General features: G+C 31.8%; 1 protein-coding gene across 1 annotated transcript in view; it reads right to left on the reverse strand.

Moving 5' to 3' along the window:
* Positions 1–228: 228 nt before the first annotated feature.
* LOC136980496 (OTU domain-containing protein 4-like) overlaps positions 229–25,790 on the reverse strand; it is an 89,477-nt gene continuing 63,915 nt past the window's right edge. Inside the window, 14 exon segments of the mRNA XM_067276626.1 lie at positions 229–736; positions 2,578–2,752; positions 2,857–2,882; positions 2,885–2,896; positions 5,047–5,443; positions 5,510–5,544; positions 9,303–9,378; positions 9,447–9,552; positions 9,675–9,805; positions 9,868–9,914; positions 15,263–15,334; positions 16,958–17,010; positions 17,669–17,772; positions 22,096–22,154. Coding sequence (XP_067132727.1) covers positions 579–736; positions 2,578–2,752; positions 2,857–2,882; positions 2,885–2,896; positions 5,047–5,443; positions 5,510–5,544; positions 9,303–9,378; positions 9,447–9,552; positions 9,675–9,805; positions 9,868–9,914; positions 15,263–15,334; positions 16,958–17,010; positions 17,669–17,772; positions 22,096–22,154 — 1,451 coding nt within the window. The 3' untranslated portion in view covers positions 229–578.

Below are 25,790 nucleotides of genomic sequence, written 5' to 3' on the forward strand. Positions count from 1 at the left end.
ATAGTTAGTGATTTAATTCACATTGAATATTCAAGCAAATAGATTAACATAGATTATTACATATAGTATTTTTTTACAACTATATAGATAAATTGAAAAAACAAACTAAATACAAAATAATTGGCTTTATTAATGTCTCTTAATATTTAAGATGTTAGTTACAATTTCAATAAAACATTTTATCACAATTCCTTTGTGATAGTCAAAATAATTTAATTTCATATTTTCAGTTATGAAAATTGGTATCTAACAAATTCAAAAATATCTAAATAAATATTTAAATACTAAATATTAGAAAAAGGCATATTATATTAGAATTTAGTAATACTGAAATTCAAATTTATTAGAAAACTTAAAATACTATATTGTTATTAATGTTGATAAAAAATTGGACAAATGAATACTGTTAGTATATGATGCATGTAAGAAATATAAAATTTTTCTACAATAAAGTTGTAAAATCTCTGTATGAAAAGATTTTAACACACATTTTGAAGGACAGCAGTGTGTTCAATTTCTTTACATTTATTGATCTCAAACTACATAAATAAATAAATAGCTCATTACCATAAATTTATTTATGGTAATGAACTAGCAACGTATGAAGGTGACGAGATTACAGTTTGTGGTGTACTGACTGTTGGTAAAGATGAATAAAAAATGGCATGAGCTGACACAGAAGGTGGACTGCCAACAATGACTGGCTGAGGGGAAAGCATCTGTGTATTCACGGATCCTGAAAAGATTTAATATAAATATTTAACTACAAGTTTAAATAATAAGCTTAAATAATTTAAATTTCAAAAAGATTATATAAGTAATTGAAACAGGTAGTAAGCAGAGAAATTTTTCAGGAGATCAGACACAAATCTACTCCCCTACTTATCCTCCCTAATGAGAATGTAATATACAAAAAAAACTGTTATACAGGAAATCATTAGTTTGAATTTGGAAAATTTGAAGTCTTGTTAGTTCATACTGTATTTTTGTCCTGGCAGCAGGTATAGAGATTTAAGTGTTAAGAAATTTGGTTAGTTCAAAATATGGCTACTTTAAAATTTAAAGTGAAAATTAACAGAGACATATCACAGTTCAGACAACTCGTTCTTTTATAGTATGGAGGCACTTTGATCTAAACGAACAATGGACCAACAACTCCTCTAATCTGGTCAATGTGGCTTTGCTTTTACAGTAACGCATTTTTGGATGTCACATGGACTTCCCTTTCTCTCTTATCTCATAAAGTACAGCTGGTTTTTGGGATTGCAAGATTGGGCTACAAGTAGATTGAGATATTTGTAGAGTTCTAGGTTACTAGATTTGGACAACTTACTACCTTTTGGGCCACTTAAAAAATTATTTGGGCTACATTTTGAGGAATTCTGCTTTACATTTTATAAAATCTCTCTGGTACCCTGCAAGGTTCTCAGATGTGCTGTTTACTTGCAGTTAATAATTAATTATAATAATATAAATAAAGTAATAATACTAATTATAAGAAAAAGTTTGTCATTTAGTAATAAAGTAGTTAAAAGTTTTCAGTACTTCATAACATGTATATTTAGAAAACATGGTTTTATTTTGCCTATAGTCCCTCAACCAACATTAAGAAGAGTATTGTGCAATGATAGAGACTCTTTCATGTTGAATGAGAAATCGGGAGTTTACGAGATTCCATTAAAACATGCATTATCAGGGGAAGAAATTATCTACATAGAAGCAACCACCAGAATGCTATGCTCCCACATCTTTGAATGCCAGGAAGATATTAAAAACAGCAGACCAACAATGGAATTAGCTAAAAAAGTGCTAAATCAGGATTATCTACTGCTCTAGGGCCATACCAAATTGCTCAAACATTGCGACAATAGAAGAGAGGTATTCATATGGGAGAACCTTTACATATCTACTTTAACACTGTGCAATGCACAGACATCCACCACAGCTACAGGATTTCTAATATCATTATTTAAACAATCTATGTTATAATTTTCCATTCTCAGTTATACTGCAGCCAAACATGGCACCATTATTTGTGTTTTAAGTATTTTGGGGTTATTACGTCATCACAGCATGTTTCTACAAATATCATAATTATTGCAATTTTAATAAGTATTCTGAATTCCATCTACACCTTACGTAATTTTAAATAGTCCGTTAAAAAGCTAATTGTTCAAAAATTTATAGTATTCGATTTTTGCCTGAAGATGACAGCTGTAAGCTGTTGAAAGTACTTGCGAGTACATGTGAATTTTTACAAATCATTGCCTGTAATGCCTCAACACTGATGTGTTAATCATTTAGTCTAACACTTTATCCCCATTCTTATTTTCCTTTTTGAAAGAGATAGTTTATTTTTATGTCACAGGAGATTATATATATATATATAATGATTGATTAAAATATATTTAATATATATATTTTTTAATTGATCTCCCATGATGTGAATTACTTGAAGTGCTTGTACTTGAATTATTAAGAGAATAAAAGTTACAGAAACTTTTGCATCAACCCAATACTTTAAACTGTAGCAAAGACTCAGTCTCCACTTTTAACACATTATCAAACACAATATACCATTAAAATTTCTTTGAGTAATATCTTCTCTTCTTTGATCATAACATTCTGACATAGGTACAGGAACTGAAGGACAAGGGGTACCAATAGCATAACCAATGCTACTATTACATGGTGTCCAAGCAGGATAAGGTGATGGAGTTGTTACATGCATCATTGATGTCATTCGAAAATACTAAAGTGTAAAAATATTTTAGAGTACTTATACAATAAAATACTATGTTAACATCCAGAAAAATTCAATTCATAAAATAAATAATCTATCTAAATTATACTTACATCACATCCAAGGTTATAGAAAAACGCACAGTTGGAAGGTCTAGAAAACAAATTTACATTTTATTAATAAAGTGACAGTTTTGAGCAAACAACCTAAATTTTAGAAATATAATTTTCAAATTGTGAATAAATACTAACTTAAATAATATAATTTAAAATATTGTTGGAATGCAATTGAGTTATAGGATTGAATTAGCAGAAACTATCTTCTAACCAGTCACATATCAACCAACATGGCATCATAGTTGCCAAGCTAGTGGTACAGATGCTGCATTAACAATTATACTTGTTTGGAAATTTTGCATGGAATGTTTAATCAGGGAAAACACACACAAACACTATGTATATATTATCATTAAATACGTCTCTAGAGATACCAGATAATCCAGACAAAAGGATGAAAATGTGATTTCATCACTTGTACACCGATCAGTTTACATATTAAATGACAAAATCTTGTACATTTGGAACAAAATAATTGCTAAACAAACATAGGGCAGACTATGCATTATACACAAAAGCTGCAAGTAAGTTGTTCCTACTTAAAGCTGTATAACATGAAGTTGATTGAAAAAAAGGAAACACTAAAAATGGTGTGTATATATATATATATTGAGTTTTTATCAACAACTCAAAATGCATATGTAATAATGTGAATAAACAAGTCCCAGAAGATATCCAGTATCAAATGAATACAGACCATTTTAAATTCATTACCAAAATTTTCAAGAAATGTCTAAGTGAAGAAAACCAGTTCCTATTTCACAATTTTTTTCAATGAATTACATGAGGATCATAGCCTAAACATTATTGCTAATAGGAAACACACTATGCCAAAGACCAGACAAAGATTATATAAATGTAAAAATGAAGGCAACATTAATAAAGCTGGAAGATGTAAAATATGCCATAATGAAATCTGATCAGTTTTAATAATGTATTAATGGGATTATTGACAACATTCTTAGCCAACATTTTAACTTTCATTACTTTTAGATACCAAAAAAAAATTACAATTCTGCTGTTTTGCTTTACTACTTTACAGAATAATGAAAAGCATGTTAAAAATGACATTTGTTCAATTAAAACAAAAACAGTAATGTAATTTTCTTCACATAACTAACAAGAGTGACAAAAGGTGGAAACTGACCAGAAAAATCCTATTGAAATCTCATTCATACATCAAACAAACTGATCAAATTTCACTGCTGTACATTGTACTAGCCATTCTCAAAATAGTTGAATTTCTGTTTAATTAATTTGAAGAGTAATTTTAATCTATTACTTTAAATAGTAATATTAAACTTTACTGAATATTGTGAAGTTTGGAAGAAATCAAAGTCGATATAAAATAGAAGATCCCAATGCATAACTCAAGATGATTACAAGATTCAAAATACTTCTCAGTAACTAGTCACTAGAGAACTTTCACTCAAATATAATAAAATTAAATTTAGAAAAGGAAAAAAAACTAGCTAATAACACATGTCAAATATTAGGAATAAATTAAATTTCAAATGTGGAATTATTTATTGTGACATTGTCACAATGCTGGGCTGCAATTTTTTAAATTTATTGAATATAAAATAGATGATCTCCATCTCAAATTAGTAGTGTCTTGCCCCTGTATATCATACTTTTCCTGTCGGTAATAGTGTCATGCTGGTCATCTAACTCCTTTCAGAAATTTTTGAATTAAAATAATGTAACTTCCAGTCCAAATTGAAAGTTTGTATAGATAATTGGGGCCTCCTGCCCCAAGCTTTTCATATCCAGTCTCAAATTTCATCTACAGTAGAGTCCCATACAACGCGCAAATAAAGCAAGCAATAACCTTCGAATTTTGTCGATCAGAGGTATACATTTTTTTTTCAACTTACAGGCCAAGGTTTAAGCTTTCATAAATCGTGTGATGATGCAGGTTTTGATAACACGATTTCCTATAAAGTATAACGAATCCCCCACGTTGTATGAGACTGTACTGTATCTAATTGCATTCTCAAAATTAAGGAAGGGCATTGGAAATTTATAGGGTCTACAATTTTTTCAAATTGCAACCCAATAAATTTTAAATATTTTTTGACTGTTGAAATCATTAGACATTTTTAAAGAAAGTAGATTAATATACATCTACATTATTGGTGCATTATTTATAACAATTCCATTCACTATATTTTTTTAATTAATTACCTGCTAATGGAAGGTCACTACCAGTAGGATCTTGTGATCGCCAGGCATTAAGATTAACAGAAAAAGATTCACTGTATGGAAACAGCATACCAGAATATACAGGACAAGGATAAACTGTTATAGGTTGACTTACAGCAGAAATAGAAGAATGAAGAGGTTGGGTTGGAGGAGAAGCAGGTGTTAATACTTGCTCAGAAGACTGCAAAAAAGGTTGATTAGAAGATAACGAGCAGTCAGATGGACTTGTAGAATGATTACACTGATTAATTTCAGAGTGGTTTTTATTAATTTCAGAAGGATTAGAATTAGGTTGAAAGTATGTAGTAGAAACATAATTAACTTGATTATTACTGTTGGTTGATTCTTCTACAGGTAAGTCATTTGTTTCACATTGATTCTGAAAGCATTAGGTTTAAATCTAATGTAATTAAAAAAAAATTTCTTTTAATACTTTTATACATACCTTTGTATTAGGATACTGCACTACTTTAACTGGTGCTTAGGAAAATAAATATTTTTCATTAAAAAATATATTTACATATAACTATTTGGAAAAATTTCTAATCAATCTTTATATAGCAAATTTTAATAATTTTACATAGCATACTATTGTTTTTCTTGTAATTTACTAACCTAACATAGAAAGAATAAGAAGATATATTTGTAAACATGGGAAACATACAGCAAAACTTTACATTAATAATCTAAAACAACTGAATGTGTTTATCATCAGTTTGCTCACCAAACTAGAAAATCTAGCAGTAAAATGTTAAATTTAAGCAATGCTTGATAAAAACATTTTTAATCCCTTTCAGCCATTACTTTAGATTTACATTAACTATATATAACAATGCATGAAATAAACTTTACGAATTCATATTAAATGGAACATACATGGCCACAACCAATTGGAAAGCATGTGTTACAGTCTATTCCCAAAGCCAATAAGATTTTATATATATATATATATATATAATTTCTTTTATATACTAATTTATATATACAAATAAATTTTATTATTATAATAAATTACAACAATTTTCATGCAGACAATGCACTGAATTCTTTGTAATTGAGGGATCTGCTGTTTTTATTATTTATTTATTTATTAGCTTTGTCTCTTCCTTCTCTCAAGATATTTTAAGTGTGCTATCTCACGTATTATGTGTTATTTGCACTTCTAGGTGCACTTGCACTTGATTATTTGTATAGGCTGCTAAGGATGTTGTAAGTTCTTTTCTAATTGATTCTGTGTGTTCTTTTTTTTTTTTTGCATATTTAGAAAATATTAAGTGGCCTCCAATGTATTCTAATTTCTTTCAATTTCAGTTATCAGTCAGTGAAATAAAATACATTCCTGGCATATTTTGGGAATCCTTGGAATTCCTTAGTAATGTATATATATGTTTCTTTTATGCACTATTTTTCAGTTACTAATCTTAGCTATTTCTCTATGGACAGGAATAAATTGTTTTACATAGTTAACTGCTTTGAAATATTTCTCCTAGTTTTTGCTTTTGTTCCTGATCAGTGATTGTAGTCGATGAATTAAGCCCTTGATAAATTTCGTGGAGGTAACCATTCTGCACTGCAATTCATTTAATGTGGTTTAATTTCTTCTTCCTGTCTTCTGTAGCTGTATGCTACATATTTTTGTTGTAAATATAAGTTTAGTTTAGTATCTTTTTTTTCTATTCTTTGTCTCATCTCCTTCTAGAACTTTCTTGCTTTGTCTTTCTGGTTCATTATCCCTTGGGTGGGATTACCAATTCCAAGAAAGGTGTACGTAAACAAAAGGTGAGGCAAGGCCCTGGGGCCGATGAACAAAGGGAAGAGACACTTTTGGTCGGAACTCTCAATGAGGATAGACAGAGAGAAGGAAGGCACCAGATAGCTAGTACGACAATTGGAGACCACTAGGTTTCGAAAAAGAGACTTGGACTCGAATTCCGAAGAATAAGGGCAGAATTAGGGTAGCCACCCGATCGAATTTTAGACGATTGAAGGTTACGTTCACCCCAAGGAAGCTAGTGAAAGAAATTGAAAGGAGTGCCGACAGATAACACGAGGAGCAACATCCCAAGAAAAGCATCAAACTAGTATCTCACCCACGTCTTTGAAAAAACAGGAAAGTTCCGGGTATTTCTACCTTTTTTCTTTTTCTATTTTCCATCTTCTCTTCTTTCCTTAGTTATAATTAGCATAAGAATTAGTTTGTAAGTTTCGGCCCACGTATAGTTGTCGTGCTCATTGATCTTTTGAACTAAAAGCAATTATATAACACGGATACTATTGTGGAAGACTAACAGTTTTTAATGCTTTGTAGACGCCGTAGCCTATAAAGACAGGTCGGCGCCGAAGATCATTTTTAATTGTGTTGTATGTCGTCTAATAGTGTTTTGTTCGTTAATTTTAGAAGTTTTTTTGACTTCAAGTTGCAAGTTGCATGGTGGTTCCTGATCGGAATAAAGGGAAGAAAATAAAGAAATAAGGACTCGAACTTATGTTTGTATAACCTTTGTAATTCAAATTTGAATTTAACTTTAATTCCCGAGTTTTGTACGAAAAGATCTTTTGTTTGTTAGGATAGATTGTAACGTGTGTGTATAGAAATCACTTGTAGTTTTGGGATCCAAAAAACCTGTTTAGAGTGAAAATAAATTACTTTGTTACGAGAGTAAAATCTAGTTATTTATTTGTACTATCCCTCTTGCTGGACCTCGTACTTGTCGCCCTAAATTTCACACCTCCATGCTGAAGAATGCTTGAAAGATTTTTAAAATAACCAACACCTAAATGTGATTTCCAGCAAACAAATAACAATCTTACTGCTCAAATGTTTTCAGCTATTATTTAAAGGCCCACATCAGGAATGAATACAAACAATTCTATCATTCGAATCTCACCCTATTCCAATTTTTTAAACATTTAAAATGACATTTGATAATGATGGTGATGCATCATTTACAACACAAAATTAAATAAATTTTTTTAAGGTATAATAATAATAATAATAATTTTATTTTGTATCATCATCACCATCACATTCTGTGGCAATCTAAATATTTCGACGATTGAACAAGTCAAAACAGGCTTTAGTATATTTTAAACAAATATCGTTAGTTAACCCAGTATGTAAATGCAATTTTGATTATATGGAGAACTAAATGTGATATAGGGAAAGTGTTAAAAATTTTTAACAACAACTACAGACTAACACTAGAATTAAATCAGGAAAGTTACACACAAGTTAATTACTTGGACATCAAGATTCAAATGACAAATAGAAATATAACCATGATGATTTACCAAAAACCCACATACATTCCCCTCTTTATACCTGCTAACTCAGAGGACCCTTGGCCTTTTAAGTTAGCCGCAATCCAAGCCCTAGTTACAAAGGCTTACTCGCATTGCTCTGAGACATCCAATACCAACGACGAACTTGAATGCATTAAAAAGCATGGCTTCCACCCAAGGGTGGAAACCATACTTTTAACTATTATTGATCTGTTACTGTTATTATACTATTATTGATTTGTTAATCAACACACTCACTTCCACACAGCAATCTAAGTTAGCTAACACCAGCATGAGGGTTAACAAAGTCAGAGTGTAATCATGTAGTTATATAATATGAATCGTCCCTACATCAAATTTACAATAGGATTTCTAGTGATTTAAATTTGTGCATAACTTGGATGAAGAAAGGGTTGTAAGATTAAAGATTGCAGATAACTTCCATGCAAGGGGGAAGGAATCTACATCTCAGAAGTATATAGCAGCATTTTTTGTGCTGGAAATTGGTTTTGTTTATTAAGTATACCCAGTTTGAGTAGTTGATTATAATGGATATTGAATTAATCCATTTGTTTAAAATTATCTTTTGTTTTTATGCCTGCATACTTTGACTTAATAATACTCTATGTATAATATTGCCTATTATATTAATACTGCAGGATATTTCTTTAGCAATTGTGCCTTAAACTTTATGAGATGAAGAAAGGTTATATTATTGGAATCAGCACATTGAAACCATTCTGGTTTACGTATTTTTGTCCAAATCTCAGAAAAAAAGAACTTTTTACAAATATCACCTATAATCTATTCCTGAAAGCAGTTTTTTTTAGTAAATTGTAAAATTTACTGTAAATATTTATACTGAACTTATGGAAATTGTGTAAATCTAAGAAATTAAAGATTCTAAAAAGCAATATTTCTATTTTTACTTAAATAAATTTAGATGATATACATACAAGGTATTTGTATTTGTGAATAAGTTGGTGGTGATCCATTCCAAAATGGTGTTATAGATGAATCTGATAAAGAAGTCTATAAAAATATACAAAATTAAGTAATTAATATATAAAAACTAATGGTGCTTAAAACAGAATTTTTACCAATTGTAATGTTGATATTCCGGGTACTATAGCAGTGGCTCCATTTACAAACTTTGTTGATGATCTAGGAGAAATTGAATTTTCTTCTTGAGAAAGGCAATAATTTCTGAAGTATAAATTTAATGTTATATAGAGAAGCTATGGCTAAATATTAAAGTATTAATAAAAAAATAGATCATCTTAAATATAACTGAAGCAATTTAAATACATAAATATAATTAAACCAACCCCACAGGAGTACTACTGGAAGACAATCGGTAAGCAGTTGTTGGTGTTCCCTGTAAAGCAAATGTCGGTGTTGTTGAGAGTTTAATGTGCGAAGTAGAAGTATAAGAATAAGGTAAAATTACAGGAACTTCCTGAAAAAATGTGTGTAACTATAATTGAAAATATTCATATGAATAAAGCACAATTAACTAACCTTTGTATTATCTTTTCTGGATAATTTTTGTTTATTCTTCAATTTTCCTAATAAATACAAAGAACTCATTAAATTGGATCAGAATTTTAAAGAAATCAAAATCTATGAACATTTTTGATAAATCAGAATTTTGTAGCAAAGTACATTTCATTTTTCTATTAATGTTTAATTTTCTTTTCAATTAATAAGGAAAAACTCTGATGATATCAATAAAACAAATAAAGGCATCTCAAAACCAATGTTTCAATTAAAACTTATATATCAATTTTTATTGCCATTAATGTTTCCATGTTACATTAAAAATGTTTGTGATTATTAAAAAATTTTTCTAGTAGAAATGTCAACATAACCATACATATCCAAAAAAGTTACAAAATTAGAACACACTTGTAAAGGTCGCTTTTAGCGTCCTGAATCGAAAAGCCGCACGACAGGATAATTAGTCCCACCTGGAGCTGGGGCCATAAACGGCCGGAAGGATCAAAGGAGTAGCGTCTCCGCTTAAGGGTCATGTGTTGGCCACGTGCCGGCCGGCTTGGGAAAAAAATGTAAATAAAGCACGGACGCAAATGTAAGCTACTTCGGCGGGAAATAGGGCGGACGTCTTTGAAAGCTCTAAGAAAGGGAAGGAACTGATTGGTCGCAGGAGGTAGTAGCAGGATCCCTTAAATTGGTAGGGTGGCGAGCAAAACGGGGAGAAAGGGCAAGAGACTGGATACGTGGTGATCTCTGACACTAGGTAAGCCTTTGAGGTGTATAGAGAGAGCGTTCTCCTCTTGGAAAGTCCTCCGGAAAAAGGTTAGTGTAGAGACGGACGGCCACGCGGTTGAGCCATCTCCGGAAAAGCGACTTGAGTTCCCCAGACAGACAAGCCGACGTGCGGCATCACAGCTTTGTTACAGTAGCGTATGTAATGTTGTTGAACATTATACAGACTGTGTAAATATTTGTAGTGTAAATAAACTGTATATAACTACTTGTTGAGTGTGGAGGTGTAGCTTTCCTCGAACCATCTAACGGACACTCTCGAGTCGTAAGGAACAACTCAAGACGGAACATTCGTAAAGATCTTGACGGATAATAAGGATCTTCACTACACTGGTCAAAATAATTGAGAGCTAACACAATACTAGAAATCTTATACTGTTTTTGTTCCTAAGGCTGTGAATCCAGGTTTTGCCATCTACGCATCCGACCCAGAATCCGAGTAATTTCCACGAGATGCAGCTCTTACATAACAAATATAAACACTGTCTTTAAACATCTGGAACAAGTGAAAATTTACAAGGCCCCCAGCCATAACTCAGCCATAAACTATCACAACGTTGACTCCTTCCCCCATGGCCTGGAAGTCTTAATATGAAATCTAAAACCTCATCTTTCGTCTCAGTCATACACCCCTTCCCCTACACACATGTTCAACAATCACCAGTGTTCTCTCAACAGTTTGTTGCCTGATGATACCCATTTGACATAGGCAAAAACATTTGCACTTTGTTTAAAATTTTGATGCTAGTTTATTAGTTAATACTCTAATATATAATGAGATATTTCCGTTTATAAATGGAAATATAACATAGTTAATAACTAAATTTAGATTAAATTAGTTAACTTTTAAAAATAAGGCTAATATAGCCTTAATTTTTAAGTTTAACGGTTAGAAAATGTAAGAAACTTGTATGTTACAACTAACAATTTTTATATAAATATTGTATTATGCCTGAAGTAATGGGAAACTAATCCTATATGTAATAAAAGCTAGTTGATTGATCAATCTTGTTCAAAACTTAGCTAGAGTTTTAGGATTTTGTTGTGCATTTGATTTTAAAGTTTTATGCTGTTGCTGTTACTGTACCTGTAAAAATAAAAAAAGTTGACATCATGGAAGACATTACAATAGCACAGAGAAATAATCAATAGAGTTAAAGAGCATGTTAGGGACATGAGTAAAAAAGATTATAGTTTCACTGTGCAGTAAGTCCTGGTTAAGAACATTCATATGTTGTAGAACAAAATCAAGATATTAAAATCATCAGGACTAGGAGAAGCTAACTGAATAAGTCCATTTGGATATACAGAAGACATTTCAACTATAATCTAACATAACTGTAGAGATTCAGATTATCTTTGAATTTCTTTCATATTAATACCACTACACCTGCAGCAATTTTTAAAAGTGATCAATGATAGCCCTTAAGGATTATTCCTACAATTAGACCAGAAGAGTAAAACTGTGCCTTATGTCTTTTCCTGCCCTTCCTTCGCCATGTGGTGGGTCTCACTCGGTGGAGAGGAGTTGTTTAAGTCAGGTATGTAACCAAGGGTAAGAGATTTATTGGAGGGTGTGTCTCGGGGAGAAGATAGGATGGAAGTGGAGAGAGGAGGAAGGAGGAGAAGCGAAGTAGTGGTGGTGTGTGAAAGTGCATGTGGAAATAATCGGGAAGCCAGAAAGTAAAGACTGTGCAACCAGGTCAGCGGGAAGATTTTGTTTTTCGAACTGTTTCCTGTCTGATGAGAAGAAAAAGAGGTACACTTTAAACTCATTGTTGGTATGTTTTATGTCTACGTGTTATGGGAATTCTGTAGCATATTATTTGTCGGAAGAATTATGTGTTAACACTATTCAGTAGATTGGATTGTTGGGCTCCGTACATTCCTGTGTGTTTCCCTGGATGTATTGTATGTTCCAAGGAAAAATTAAAGCGTTATCTTGTTAATTTGGATAGTTGTCTTTGTCTAGTCCCTACTGAGATAAACGTATTCCCTCTTCTAAGCATCTGCTCTATCAAGCATGCTTGTTATCAATTTGTCCCATCAAAGAAATCACTAAAATTCTCTATGTCGACTCATTAGTATTTTCTATAATCTCACAAAACAATGGTAAACTTTTTGGACATTTCCATTTTTTTGCAAATATGGTAAAATTTGGACCAAGGAATACAGGAAAAAATTGTTGTCAACCCATTTTAATTCCACATAACTCTGTGGATCCTCTCCACATCAGATTGGCAGCCTTTAGGTCCTTGATAAGAAGGGCATATACACATTGTACCAGCATAAGTGACACCGTAACAGAACTGAATTCTCTCAAAGATCGCAGAACAACAGGGCTATCCAATATAAATGATTCAAAAGTTCATTGCAACTTTTCAAACAGCAAAACCTCAGAATGCATCAGGGGTCCAGAAACAGAATGGTTTTAAATTATATCCCTTTTTTAAGAGAAATACATAAGAAAGTGGCCAGAGCTAATAATCAAGGTTGTATATCGACAACCCAATGATATTCAGAATTTTAAGGAGCAACAAAAAAAAAAACTATATAATTATAATTTGGCCACAGGGATTTATTCCATACCATTAATTGACCAATGTTTCAAATCAAAACTGGTCTACGTGGGTGCCACTACATGCAACTTACAGCAATGGCTCAAAGAACATAAGTATACAATTGATAAGAATCTCGATAACACGACACTGGCAGCTTACGCACATCATCAAAACATTCAGGTGCAATGGGAACAGGCATTGATCATCAAACCAACATCAAATATAAATACTATGAGATATCTGAAAAGATTTGAAATTTTTAAAGCACCAAAAAAAAAAAAAAACTGGTTGCATCAACCATAGACACACTGACAGCTTGGCTACCACATGGCAGTCTTTTTATGAAAGTTAATATTAAAAAACGTTTATTCGTCTATTTTTACTTTTTATTGTTTATTTTATTTCTGTAGTTATTTTATTATTTGCAACTACGATTTCATTTATTTATGTATTTATTTTAGAATTCTGGTTATCGTTTATTTTTAAATTTACGATCTATTTTCACATTCTATTTTATTGTAACTAAGAAACGTTTTTGATTGTTTAAACTGATCAAAAACGTTTTATTAGTAAATTTATTTGCTGGATTTTTAAAGGTGTGTTTTTCTTATTAACACCACTTCTACAAACACAAGACCTCACTTAATTTACTTCATTACATTATTATTGAGAAAAGATACAAGTACATTTGTAATCATTTACAATTATTATCATCAAATTGTCTTTATAAACAGTAAAATTGATTTATGAGGAAGAAAATGTTAGTCTTGTTAAGCTTCTTGGAGATTGTGGTATAACTGGGTAAACCTGTAGAACTGATTACGTGAACAAAAACAGACAAATTGTGTAATCTTTTGTGCAAACCTAAGTTCAATTCTAGAAAGGAGAGAGTAAAACAAGATCACTGTGACTAATAGTGTGGGCTCCAGAAGTGGGCTGGAACCACACTAAAAATAAAAAAAAATTTTTTTTGGTAGAAAAGTTTTTTATAAAACCATTTAAGAAAAGGGTATAAACTTTGTGCCCATATAAGGACATGTTTGATGAAATTGTTAGAAAAGAGGGTCTCAGGTTAAAACCATAGATGAATGTAAGTCCTAAGATCAAACGTCTTTGATAGGGATCGAATTGTCAGTCGGTGTTGACTCATCTTGCAATCTGGGTTCTGATCTTGTTTCATTTTGTAATGAGAGAGAACCAATTGGAGAGTCAGCATCAACCTATTGGAATGCTTGGTCTGGGGAAAACTTATAAAATGGGCATTTTCAAGGACGCAGAGAGCTGCTCCCCGTCTTCCTATTGTGTGGCACCATACGCTGAAAAAGAAATCACCTTTACATCTCGGTACTGAACTGGATTGCACCTCAACCTTGTTACAGACTTTCTCCTTACAATGCCCCAGGGCCAGCAACCTTCTGAAAGGGATCTGAAAGAACAGTTCTAGTGGGATTCACCCTTTGAGGGAAGAAACAAATTAGAAGACCTGACTTTGTCTACTGTCAACTGTTGTAGCTGTAAGCTTATTCTTTTGGTTATAATAAACCAGGTTACAATTTGTAACTGTGGAGTTTGTCTCTGTGCCAAATGCTCCCACTCACACTTTGGAGTGACTTGGACATTCCGATGTCACACGCAGTTCAGTGAATTCACAATAGCTCAGAGAGGTTGACACCAGCACCACTAGTCTTTTATTACATAACAGAAAAACTTTACAAAATTGCCATGACAGTATGATGTACACATCGACATTACAAAATGATTGAAGTTGTTGAAGTTTAACAGGATATGCTGAAACTTGCAAACAATCAAAGTAGAATATTATTAACCAAATTATATCTTGATTACATCAACTAACCTGTGGTAAAATTAGTTTTGTTATACATTTTCACTTAATGTCACAGCTTCTAAGAACCTATTGACAAAATTAAATGAAGACTTGCTGTTGTCTGCTCAAAACTACTCAAACAACTGTTTGTATTTTAAGCTCCATCGCAGTAAATGATTATTGTAATAAGCAAAACTAAACACACTGATCTTATTTCACGAGTTTTGAAATTTCAACTTACCTTGAAATGATGATCTTAAATGTTCTCCCAACATTCTATATGGTTTTGATCCAATACCTTGCCAAGGTAATACTATAACAATAATAAACAAAAATTGTGATATCTTCACAATGCCAGGCTGAAATTTTTTAATTTATTTAATTTAAAATGTATCCTCTCAATCTCAAATTAGTCATGTCTTGCTCCTGTACATCACACTTTTCCTGATAACAACAGACATGCCTGTCATCTAACTCCTTTCAGGGGAAAATTTTTGAAACATGACTTCTGGTCTAAACAGGAAGTCCATGTACAGTTAATAAGGACCTCCTGCTCTTAAGCTTTCCACATCTGGGCTCGACTTTCATCTAAGGCAAAGACTCCATTAGTATAAAAACCTTTGCCATGATTAATTTTAATCATGTCACCTATTTGTGTTTGGATTGTAATGGGGATCCAACTTCCACTATCAAAGTTTTTACGGCAATGGTACTGCACAATTGTTGAAAGTAAACACTTCTTTGTGTATAAACTGATCAAAATAAAGCATTGTAGCTTTGATTGTTCATAACTGTCAGTGTGCTCAAAACATTTTAAATGGATCAGATACAAGCTAACATGATGTTTCAGCTTTTTGCAGGACATTTTTTTTACTTTCTCCACTCAAGAAATGAAAGAAACTCAAACATCATTTTTGGATGAGTCCTCTCTTTTGTATTAGAAGTTCCTTAGGTTATTACAATACACTTATGTATGAATTTCATTTTAAAGATCAGGATTATTATTATTATGAGTAAGTAATAAATCCAGATTATTCAAAATGTTAAAATGGATAAAAGTTAATATCCAATATGCAAAATGCACATTGGATATTAATGAATTAAAATTTACAATATTGTAAAGAAAAAAATTATCTGAAATATCCCAAGTGATTAAACCCAGATTCTTATGAAGTTAAATGGGAAAATTATTATTATAAGTAAAAACTGTTTTTATACAATTTTATATTATCCATGTGATACATCTTTAAAAATAATGGTTATATTCTTCGACTTTACTATAATTACAAATATAGTAAAAATAATATCTTTACTTTCATATATTAACCTTTCATCATTATATTATTAAGATACTATACTGCCTGATAAAATATTACACTTAGCATGTTATGCTTAGCTTTATTACATACTCACCAAAATTAAAGAATTTTCCTACGGCCATCCATATCAGTTGTTTTAGGCATCAATTCTTATAATCAGGATGCCTCGTCATGGATACTTTGAATGTTTTTGATAGATCTTTCCAGATCTATTCTGTGCCTTTTTGAAGTAGCCATAAGAGAGCATGCATAAAAGCTCATTTCCTACCAATTTTTCCACAATGTTCATATTTATGTAAAATTCCACTTCTGATTGATACAGTTTTATGGACATATTTGTGTTGAAAGTTGGACAATGTTCAACTTGTTTTATGCCCTATTTCAGTGTAAAATATCATGGCCACATGATTAAAAGTAATTATGGCAAGGGTTTTTATGCTAGTGGAGCCTTGGTGTAACACCATTTGAGATTAATAAAGGATAGACAAACAACAGACAGACCTATAAATTCCCACTGTTGTCTATCTACAATGTTTTCAAACTGCAGCCCAATTATGAATAAAATATAAGGTAAATTATCATTTTCAAAATAATTTAGTTATTTCTTACTTGCATACCTTTATATGCTGGAATTGGAAGGGCTTCCAAATTTTCATATGGTACGGTACATCTACATAAAAAAATTATTTGCTTGATTAATATTAATAAATTTAACTTAATAATGAAATATTACCATCAAATTTTGTGTCTGTAAAATGTTATTTCTCACAAAAACAAAAAATAAATCATCATTTTTAAATTTCTGAAATTTATAAATTCAAATTTAGTAATATTCTTTGTTTAGCCTTCCAGATTTATGAAAATAATTGCTTGCTTAAATCAGCTTACCATGTATGTAGAAATAAAATTTTATTCATTGCAATATAACATATTGAAAAATAATTACAAAATCAGAAAAAAAATGTTTATCATTGTCTAGCAAAGGTTCAAAAAAATTTGAGGTTGGTTGAAGATGTCCTTATTTTGGGGTCACACAATATGGTAATCACTCATTTAGCCAAAATGGGATACATTTCGGATAAACTATTCTGCTATTTTATGACTGCAAAAGCTATGCATTTAACTTTGAATATTTTGTTGTAACATGCTAAACAAAACTGATAAACCAAGTTCAGATTTATCAGTTACTAAATATCAACAATTTATATATTTACTATATATTTAACTCCAAAAAAAAAACATACAATAATTAATAGAAAGTAGCAGCAACTCAATTTTACTAGTTTGTTTATTTTTCAATACTTCAGTATTAAAAAATTAGTTCTTACTTTTCACCAAGTTCTTCTACAAAAACAGTGACTGGACCTTGATTAGAATCCATCTCTTGAATATGAGCATGAAAAGGTTCTGTTTGGTCTTTTTCAATGCGAACCTAGAAATTAACATTTTAAATTAGAGTTTATATTTAAATTTCAATGCTAATATAAGTTTCAACAAGAATGCTTTATAAATGGATTTATATCTCAAAGTACTGAAAAAAATTTTAATTTTTTTGAATTCAAATTTCAGTATAATTTTCTGGAATACCACAAAGTTATTTATATTGATAAATAAAATGTTTAAATACAATTATAATAGATTATAGGTGCTAGCAATAAATTACATCTGCATTTTGTTTAAAATTTTTAATCCCCCTCCTGTCCAAGTTTGTCTAAGTTTCTGTAATCCCCTTCCCCTCTTCAGACTGTGAGGCTTGTCAATGGGATGGATATTGGGACTTAAAAATCCCACTCCACTGACACCATTGTGAGGCTGGTTAATTAGGTGTGTTAATTAGTACAGTCGAGAGGTCACGACTATTGTATGAGAGTGTAAAAGACCCCCTAAGACAGGTTTCCATTATATTTTAATAAACAGGTTAACAAAAGTTTTCAGGTTAACAGCTCAAGGAGCAAGAAACAAATCCAAATGTTCTGGTCATTTTTCTTTGGTTTTACGAGGACAACTTTAAGATTGATGGTCCCAGCTGGGGCATGGCTTCGAGGGAGATTCTGGATTAAACAGGGCAACACAGCACAGAAGAGGGAAGTTTATTCCAACAATGTCGGGAAATCTTCCGTTGATCTTCTATGGAATCACAAAAGTTTGAGATGAGAAAACTACAAACCAAAAACGTTGCATCCTTGAATCCCACATCTTTATGTTTCTGCCTTTTGATTGGCCTCCCCTCATCACCTGGTGACAATTCGAAACCTTACGGAGGACATGAGAGGGGTCAACTTTGCAACTAAACACAATTCCTCTCTAACTACATTTCCCTCGATTTGTCTTTTTCACACAATTCATCTTTTGTTTTTCGTTTCATATAAAAAAAACTTTCTTTGTTCAAACAAAATCTTACTTTATTCTTTTTCTGAAAGCTAAGATCTTTATTATCTCATTTGATTGCCAACATTCAGATCACAAAATCAATTTCTGTCCGGCTCTCACAAGATGTCCAACAGAAATCAATCCCCTCTTAAAATCTTTATGGATGCGAGAACTAGGGCTAGCATAAATTTGACGATTTCAATCTTATTTTTTTCAGTCAAAAAAATAAAGGGGAAAAGTATTCAATCTCACAAATGCAGTCAAGGAACTTCACAAAATTTTCCCATGGACAGTGCTTCTTCCATGAGTGACACATCTTCCGAAAATATACTCATTGAGGAAAATGGGGGGGGGGGAAATATCGCAGATTGGAGCAACCATCAATGTTACCAAAAGAGGTCATTAGAACAGCAGGAGAAGGACCCTGAATAAAAGGCAAGAGGACAGATGACAGCAGAGTTCGCCTGCCTAAAATTGTGTGTGTTAACCTCATTGCTGTAATTGATGACTGCTCTTCCTGAAATCCCGTCAATTTTTCCACTGAACTTTCATCACTCCCTTTGACAACCAAGTACCTGAACATTACCAATGAAACAAGACCCTTCTTGACCTGGACCAAGCCTTCTCTTCTTGAGATGTCATAATCATCACAACTAACCATCCAGGTAGTTATCAACTCACGTCCGAAATTCTAAACACACACACTCAGTTTGGCAGCATGTTTGTAGGAATAGACACTTCCACTAATTCTATGCCTTGTATAATAGTGCTAACTTTAAACAAATAAATAGTTGTTATTTGATGTTTAAATGTGTACTGGAGTTCTTTATTTCCTGTATGCTGTCTCAACTCATTCTTCCATCCTGAATCCAACCATTCACATATGTGACCGCTTGCATGGGACTTGCATACTAATGTAATGGTCACAGTAGTGTCAGTCCTGACTAGTGCATTGCCGACGTAAGAGTCATGTCAATGATAGATACAATAAATATAAACAAAACATACAAGAAATTCTGAAATACAGTCAAACTTCTATATAACAAATTCACTAAATCCTGGAAAAAAAAATTTGCTATTCTATAGCAAATTTTTTTTCATTTCAATTGTTGATACTACCTTCCTCCTCTTCTCTTAAGCTTTATTGCTTCCACTCTTCTTGGATGCCATGGCTAATAGGTAAGATATATATATATTATATGTGGTGTCTATAATGGCTGGGCTGGGTGTTAAGAAGCATATGCAGAATGCAGTTTAAGAAAGAATACGAAGAGCTTCTTATGACACATAATGACGTACATTTTAATATGATACAGAAAACATTACAAAACAAAGAACACTAAACAAATCATCTTGATACTAATTATTAAATGGATATTAATTGTCTTGAAGCAGATACATCGTTCGTGCTACGTCGTTGCTTCTTTTTTTCTCTAACTCTAATGGTTCATCTTTTTTCCGCCTGCACACGACATCAGACTTGACCAAGTCATGTCAGCATGGGGGATGGGCACCATATATACACATACACACAGTTTTACCCCAAACTTACGCAATAGGTGGGACCGAGCGATAATTGTGTAAGTCAGGGTATAATTTCGCATATAAATACATACAAATTATTTTTAATTGGGGCCAGAGACTAAAGAAAACGATAATTTAGAAAAAAATGTTTAATAAAATCTTAGATAATACATATGTATAACAAATTATATTATTAAAATCATAAACCGAAGTTATTTTGATGTAGAAGGCTTCATAAAATCTAACAAATTCGTCTGACAGCTCAAAGATTTTTCTTCTCCCGCAAAATTTCCTCTTAGCATGCTAATAATTTTTTATTTCTCGTTTTTGTAGAAGAAATGCACTCTTTGTTGGAGTCTATATTTTCTAAAATTTGTAACCCCTTTTCAATTGAACTGAGGCCTTCTGTCAAGTTTTCACAGCTTCGAGAATTTTTTCTTTACCTTTTATAATTGTTCTGATCGTCGATTCTGGCAGATCAAACTTCTTTGCCAATTCACAAATTTTCATTTTTGTATCGAAGTCTTTAATAATGTTAACTTTACATTCCAAAGATAAAGTTTTTCTTTTCTTGTTTGATGCAGAAGAATCAGTTCTTCTTCGTTTGGATGACATAGTAGAGTCTCTAAAGTCTCTGTAGATATAACAAACAGAAATAAATAACAAAATAAATTGTAGCTATGTGTTGATTCCGCGCAACATGTCCAAACATGTAAGCTGAACAATAGTGTGGGGGGAGTGAGTAATCAAGAGTTGAGTGGTGCTCAAACAAAAAAACGAATTGACGAGATTTGAAAATCGCGTAACTCCGGGTTCGTGTAAGTTGGGGTAGCATAAGTCGAGGTATTACTGTATAACCAAAAACAGTAAAAAATGCACTGAGAAACCATAAGCAAATGCAAAAGATGCTTTCATAGTGAGTGTAGTGTGCAATTGAGTGTACAACATAATATTTATGCAGCTGAAGCATTTTTGCACTGCATGCACAGTTTGAATATAGATGCATTATTCAAGCTCCAGATTGAATCTCTACTCTGGAATGTTTGAAATTAAAATCAAAGTACAAAGTACCACTGTACTTTATTATGTTTACTGAGTCACATTTAGAATATTAATTCATTCTAATGAAATCATTATTTGCCTAACAAAAATATTAACACAGTGAAATTCAGTTAATCCAGCATTGTCGGGACCAACGTAGCGCTGGTTTATCAAATATGCTGCCTTATCAGACAGAAGAAATTTTTCTGATGTTTTTGTACAATTTCTGATATCTTTGCATGTAAAACTGTACAAATCCACCAGTACATCTCAGACATTTAGAGCAAGTTGAAATTCATAAGGCCACTGAAAAATATACTGCTATTAACTTTGTGATGTAGATTCCTTCCCCCAGTGTGGAAGTCATTCTACAAATTATAAACTTCCTATCCTCTTCCCCTCCTCTGTCTCTTACCTCACCTTCTGTCTTCACACATGTAAGGCAATCCTCCATTGTTTCAACAGCTGTGAGGTCATTTAGCCTGATGATGTGTGTTCAACACGGGTAAAAATGTCGGCTCTATCCCCTTTTTTTCTACTGGTTATTTGGTTTCAATGACATTTTTATATCTAGTTTACCCAGTTGCAAGTGGTTGTGTAAAGTTTTATTTTTTTAGTTGTAGTTTAACATGCTATAACCCTGGGGTTTCTGGTCTAATTCGTTGATAACCCCTCAAGATATGCTCTGAATGCTGGCTTATCAGTTTGCTGGCATACAAGATGCAGAGTTAATGGAGTTTCACTGTATATATAAAAACAAAAAAAGTTCCACACACAATGATAATTAAAAAACATTAAAAATTAGAATGTAACAACTTACCAAACATTTTACCCCTGGAGCAAAATCAGGTATAATCATTTGTTCACATCTCATTTGTTCTAATAATTAGGAATAAAAACCTTGAATTTAAACTATATTTCATAATTTTTTTTTATTATATCAGGTTGTAAAGGTAAAAGTTAGAGATTTTGATTTTTTCTAGAAACAACTAGAAAAAATGTTCTAGAATATTCAATGTAGGTTTATAAGTAGAATAACCAAAGGGCATTTCATCACATATCATTGGAAATAGAAGCAGCAATGTCTGACAATATGAAACTTTCAAAAGAACACATTCCTATGCTGTCACTATCACTTCAAAAGTGGCACAACACATGAAGGCACACAATCTTATCTGCAAAATGCTTGTTCACCTGTGATCAGCATAACAAAAGCCAACCAACTATTGCAAATGTCAAGGGCTGATAGTAAAGAAGGAGGCAATCTGCATTTGTTTGACGTAATGGAGCCGTTACCATCATCATCACTGTTGTGAAAGAACTGTACTATAAACAACTAGATTATTTGAACACCAAGATCAAAGAACTTTGTCCAAAAAACTGAGTCAGATACTGCCATGACAACATGGCAGCACACTGAGCAAAGATAACCTTAGAGAAGCTGGCCAGTCTACGCTGTGAGATTCTCACATCTACCTTACAGCCCCAACTTGCCATCTAATGACTAGCACCTACTTCGCACCCTGCAAAACCATATTGTCAATATAAGTCTAATGATGATACCCAACACTTGAAACTTTCTTCAAAAGAAAACCTGTTATTCTATGCTCATGGGATTGAAAGTTTGGGGTAAAGATAGAAATTAATATTAATAGTGATTACCTACCAGGCTGAACAGTAGTCGTTAATTGTCAATAAAATTTTTTGTCAAAATATCTAGATTTTAAAACCTTTTACAACCTGATATTTAAAACTGCTTTATAATAATAATATGCACAAAGTACAAAAACAATACCATAATTTTGTGCAGATAACCCATGATGGCATACACTCCACAGAAACTCGTTAAATCAAAAATAAAGCCTTCATATAACCTGCATTTTCAGGCCATTGAAAGCAAAATAATTACTGTATTTTTACAGACTGACTGGCATGCACAACTGGGAGAGATCAATATACCATTTAAACTAATGTGGCTACACACCATATTTCTAATGTATATTTTATATTACTTTAAAATTGTAAATTTATATTCCCTGTTCCCCTTCTATCTTTCCTATTGCCTATTCTTTCTGGAATGTTCTTGTTTAACCCTCCTTCTTTGGTATGTGGACGACTAATCCCTTAGAACAATACAGTGGAATGTGACCCTGATGGTGAGAAGGGTAGCATGTGGGCCATTCTGGAGCAGGAATCTGAACAGGTCAGACGATGAAATTGGGTTCTCCAGTGCATTTTGGCCTTGCATGGTAGAGATAAGAACTTTGAGAAAAGAGAGAGAATAACCTTTGGCCCTTCAAACTGATTATAAAAGTAGTGAGAGAAGCAAAATCATCCGTCATCCCAGGAAAGAATCTCTTCCCATCATACCAATGCAGCTAGAACATCGCAACATATTTTGGGTACCTTCTTTTCTATATCCTATTCTCATTCTTCCTTTTTTCAATTAATCGTCTTCTTAAACTAGTCATAAGTAGTTGCAAGCACCTAGCTGTAAGTTTTGTATAATTTTAGACTATTAGACTATCGATTCAGGTAAAGATCGTCACTCAAAGTTAATGTCAGGAATCGGTCTTGTATCATCTTTTGTCTGGTTATTGGAGTGTATCAATTCGTGGGAGAGGTATTAGTTGATATCCTCAAAGAATCCTGTATTGCATTGAGTGAATAATAAATTTGATTTTTATGTTATTCCTTTGTCTACTTATTTTGCTCATTCATCTCACACTGCAATAATAAAAAAATACTCTAATATTTAGCCTGCTATATATTTCATCTTGCTCTTGACCTATATCCTACAACTGTGCATACATGAAGAATGCAGTTGTTGCGGTTTGTTTACAGGTTAAACAAACAGTTAGTGGTTAATTGAAATTAACAGTAGGGATGATGTGGGGCTGCACTGACAATCTTCTGTAAAAGTATAAAGTTTTACTAAACTGACTTTGAAGACAACCTACCAATTTCCAATTACAAACAAATCCAATGCCAATCCTTGAAACTTGAGATAATTTAGAGTTGAAAATTTGTACAATACAATAAAATAAATGCTTTTTCAACAAGCCATAAGTATTTTACATCATTAGGAAGAAGTCAAAGACAATCATACTTTTTGATACTGTTGATATTTTCACAATTTTAGAATAAAATTTGTCATCTGAGATACCATGCAACCTAATTCTTGTGTTTTTTCATATGCTCTCTGGAGGGATGTATAACCTTAACAGACACACTGGCATTTATTCTGGGATAAACAGGCATACTAATTTTTACCATAAAAGAAATATCTGATTTTATGATCTCCCCAGATTGACCAGCATGCTGATTTATCTGCAAAAATAAGGTATTGTTATGTTGTATAGACGTTATCATATCAAGCATTAAAATATTACTTTTTGTTTCATTTCTGTTATCAAATCATTGTAGATATAACTACACAACCAAGTCCAAATATTCTATGATTATATTAATTTCATGATTATTTGGGCTATAGTTTGCCTAACTATAAATCAATGTAGTATCAGTTTAGGGCAAGAAAAACTCTCCATTAAATTGCCATCATCATTTGATATTAATGTTACTTAATGTCAATGTTGTTGTAACAGCAATGTATAACATTTGTAGCATCTGCTATTTATTAATGATTATCTGATACATTTTGAAAACTAAAATTTTTAGTTAGTTAAAACTGTTGATTAGAAAAAAAAACCATTTAAAATCAATTAAGTAATATTTAAAATAAATTACTTCTACATAATAAAATCTCTTAAAAAACAAATGTCAAGCAATGGGATCGGTTATTGTATACGTTAAAAACAATAATCTTTAAAAAATTGTAAATTTTCTAAAAATAAACGAGTTTTAAAAAAACAACTCTTTTTTTATCCGATTTCGAAATGAGCGAAGAACTGAGATGGACACCTTAAAAATTAACAAATATTTCTTACTTTATTGTTCATTATCCATACGTTATTATATTCCATACGGTCATTATCCATACGTGGATAATTTGGATAATAACATATGGACAATGAACAATAAAGTAAGAAATATTTGTTAATTTTTAAGGTGTCCATCTCAGTTCTTTGCTCATTTCGAAATCGGATAAAAAAAAGAGTTGTTTTTTTAAAACTCGTTTATTTTTAGAAAATTTATAATTTTTTTAAAGATTATTGTTTTTAACGTAATAAAATCTCATATCTTTAATTAATCCAACAATACTTTGTAAATTTAGTAGACCTAAATATCATATTTGTCTATTCCCGACGTAATTAGTCAACACCTCTTCTGAATGACAAAGACCAAGAAGATGAGGATAGCATCCAATATATTTTATTAAAATCCTTAATGTATGTTCATTTTGAACTTTAGCCTTTCTTCAGAATAAGTTTCAGATAACATATGTTTTACAATTTTTATATTCATATTACAAAAAGTTTTTTTTAAAACATGTTAAAATACACCCAAACATTTTGTTTTTTAAAAATCAGTGTTAATGTTTACTTGTATCATATC

The sequence above is a fragment of the Centruroides vittatus genome, unplaced genomic scaffold (assembly GCF_030686945.1).
Source record: "Centruroides vittatus isolate TY-2023 unplaced genomic scaffold, ASM3068694v2 contig_7, whole genome shotgun sequence".
Taxonomy (NCBI): Eukaryota; Metazoa; Arthropoda; class Arachnida; order Scorpiones; family Buthidae; genus Centruroides; species Centruroides vittatus.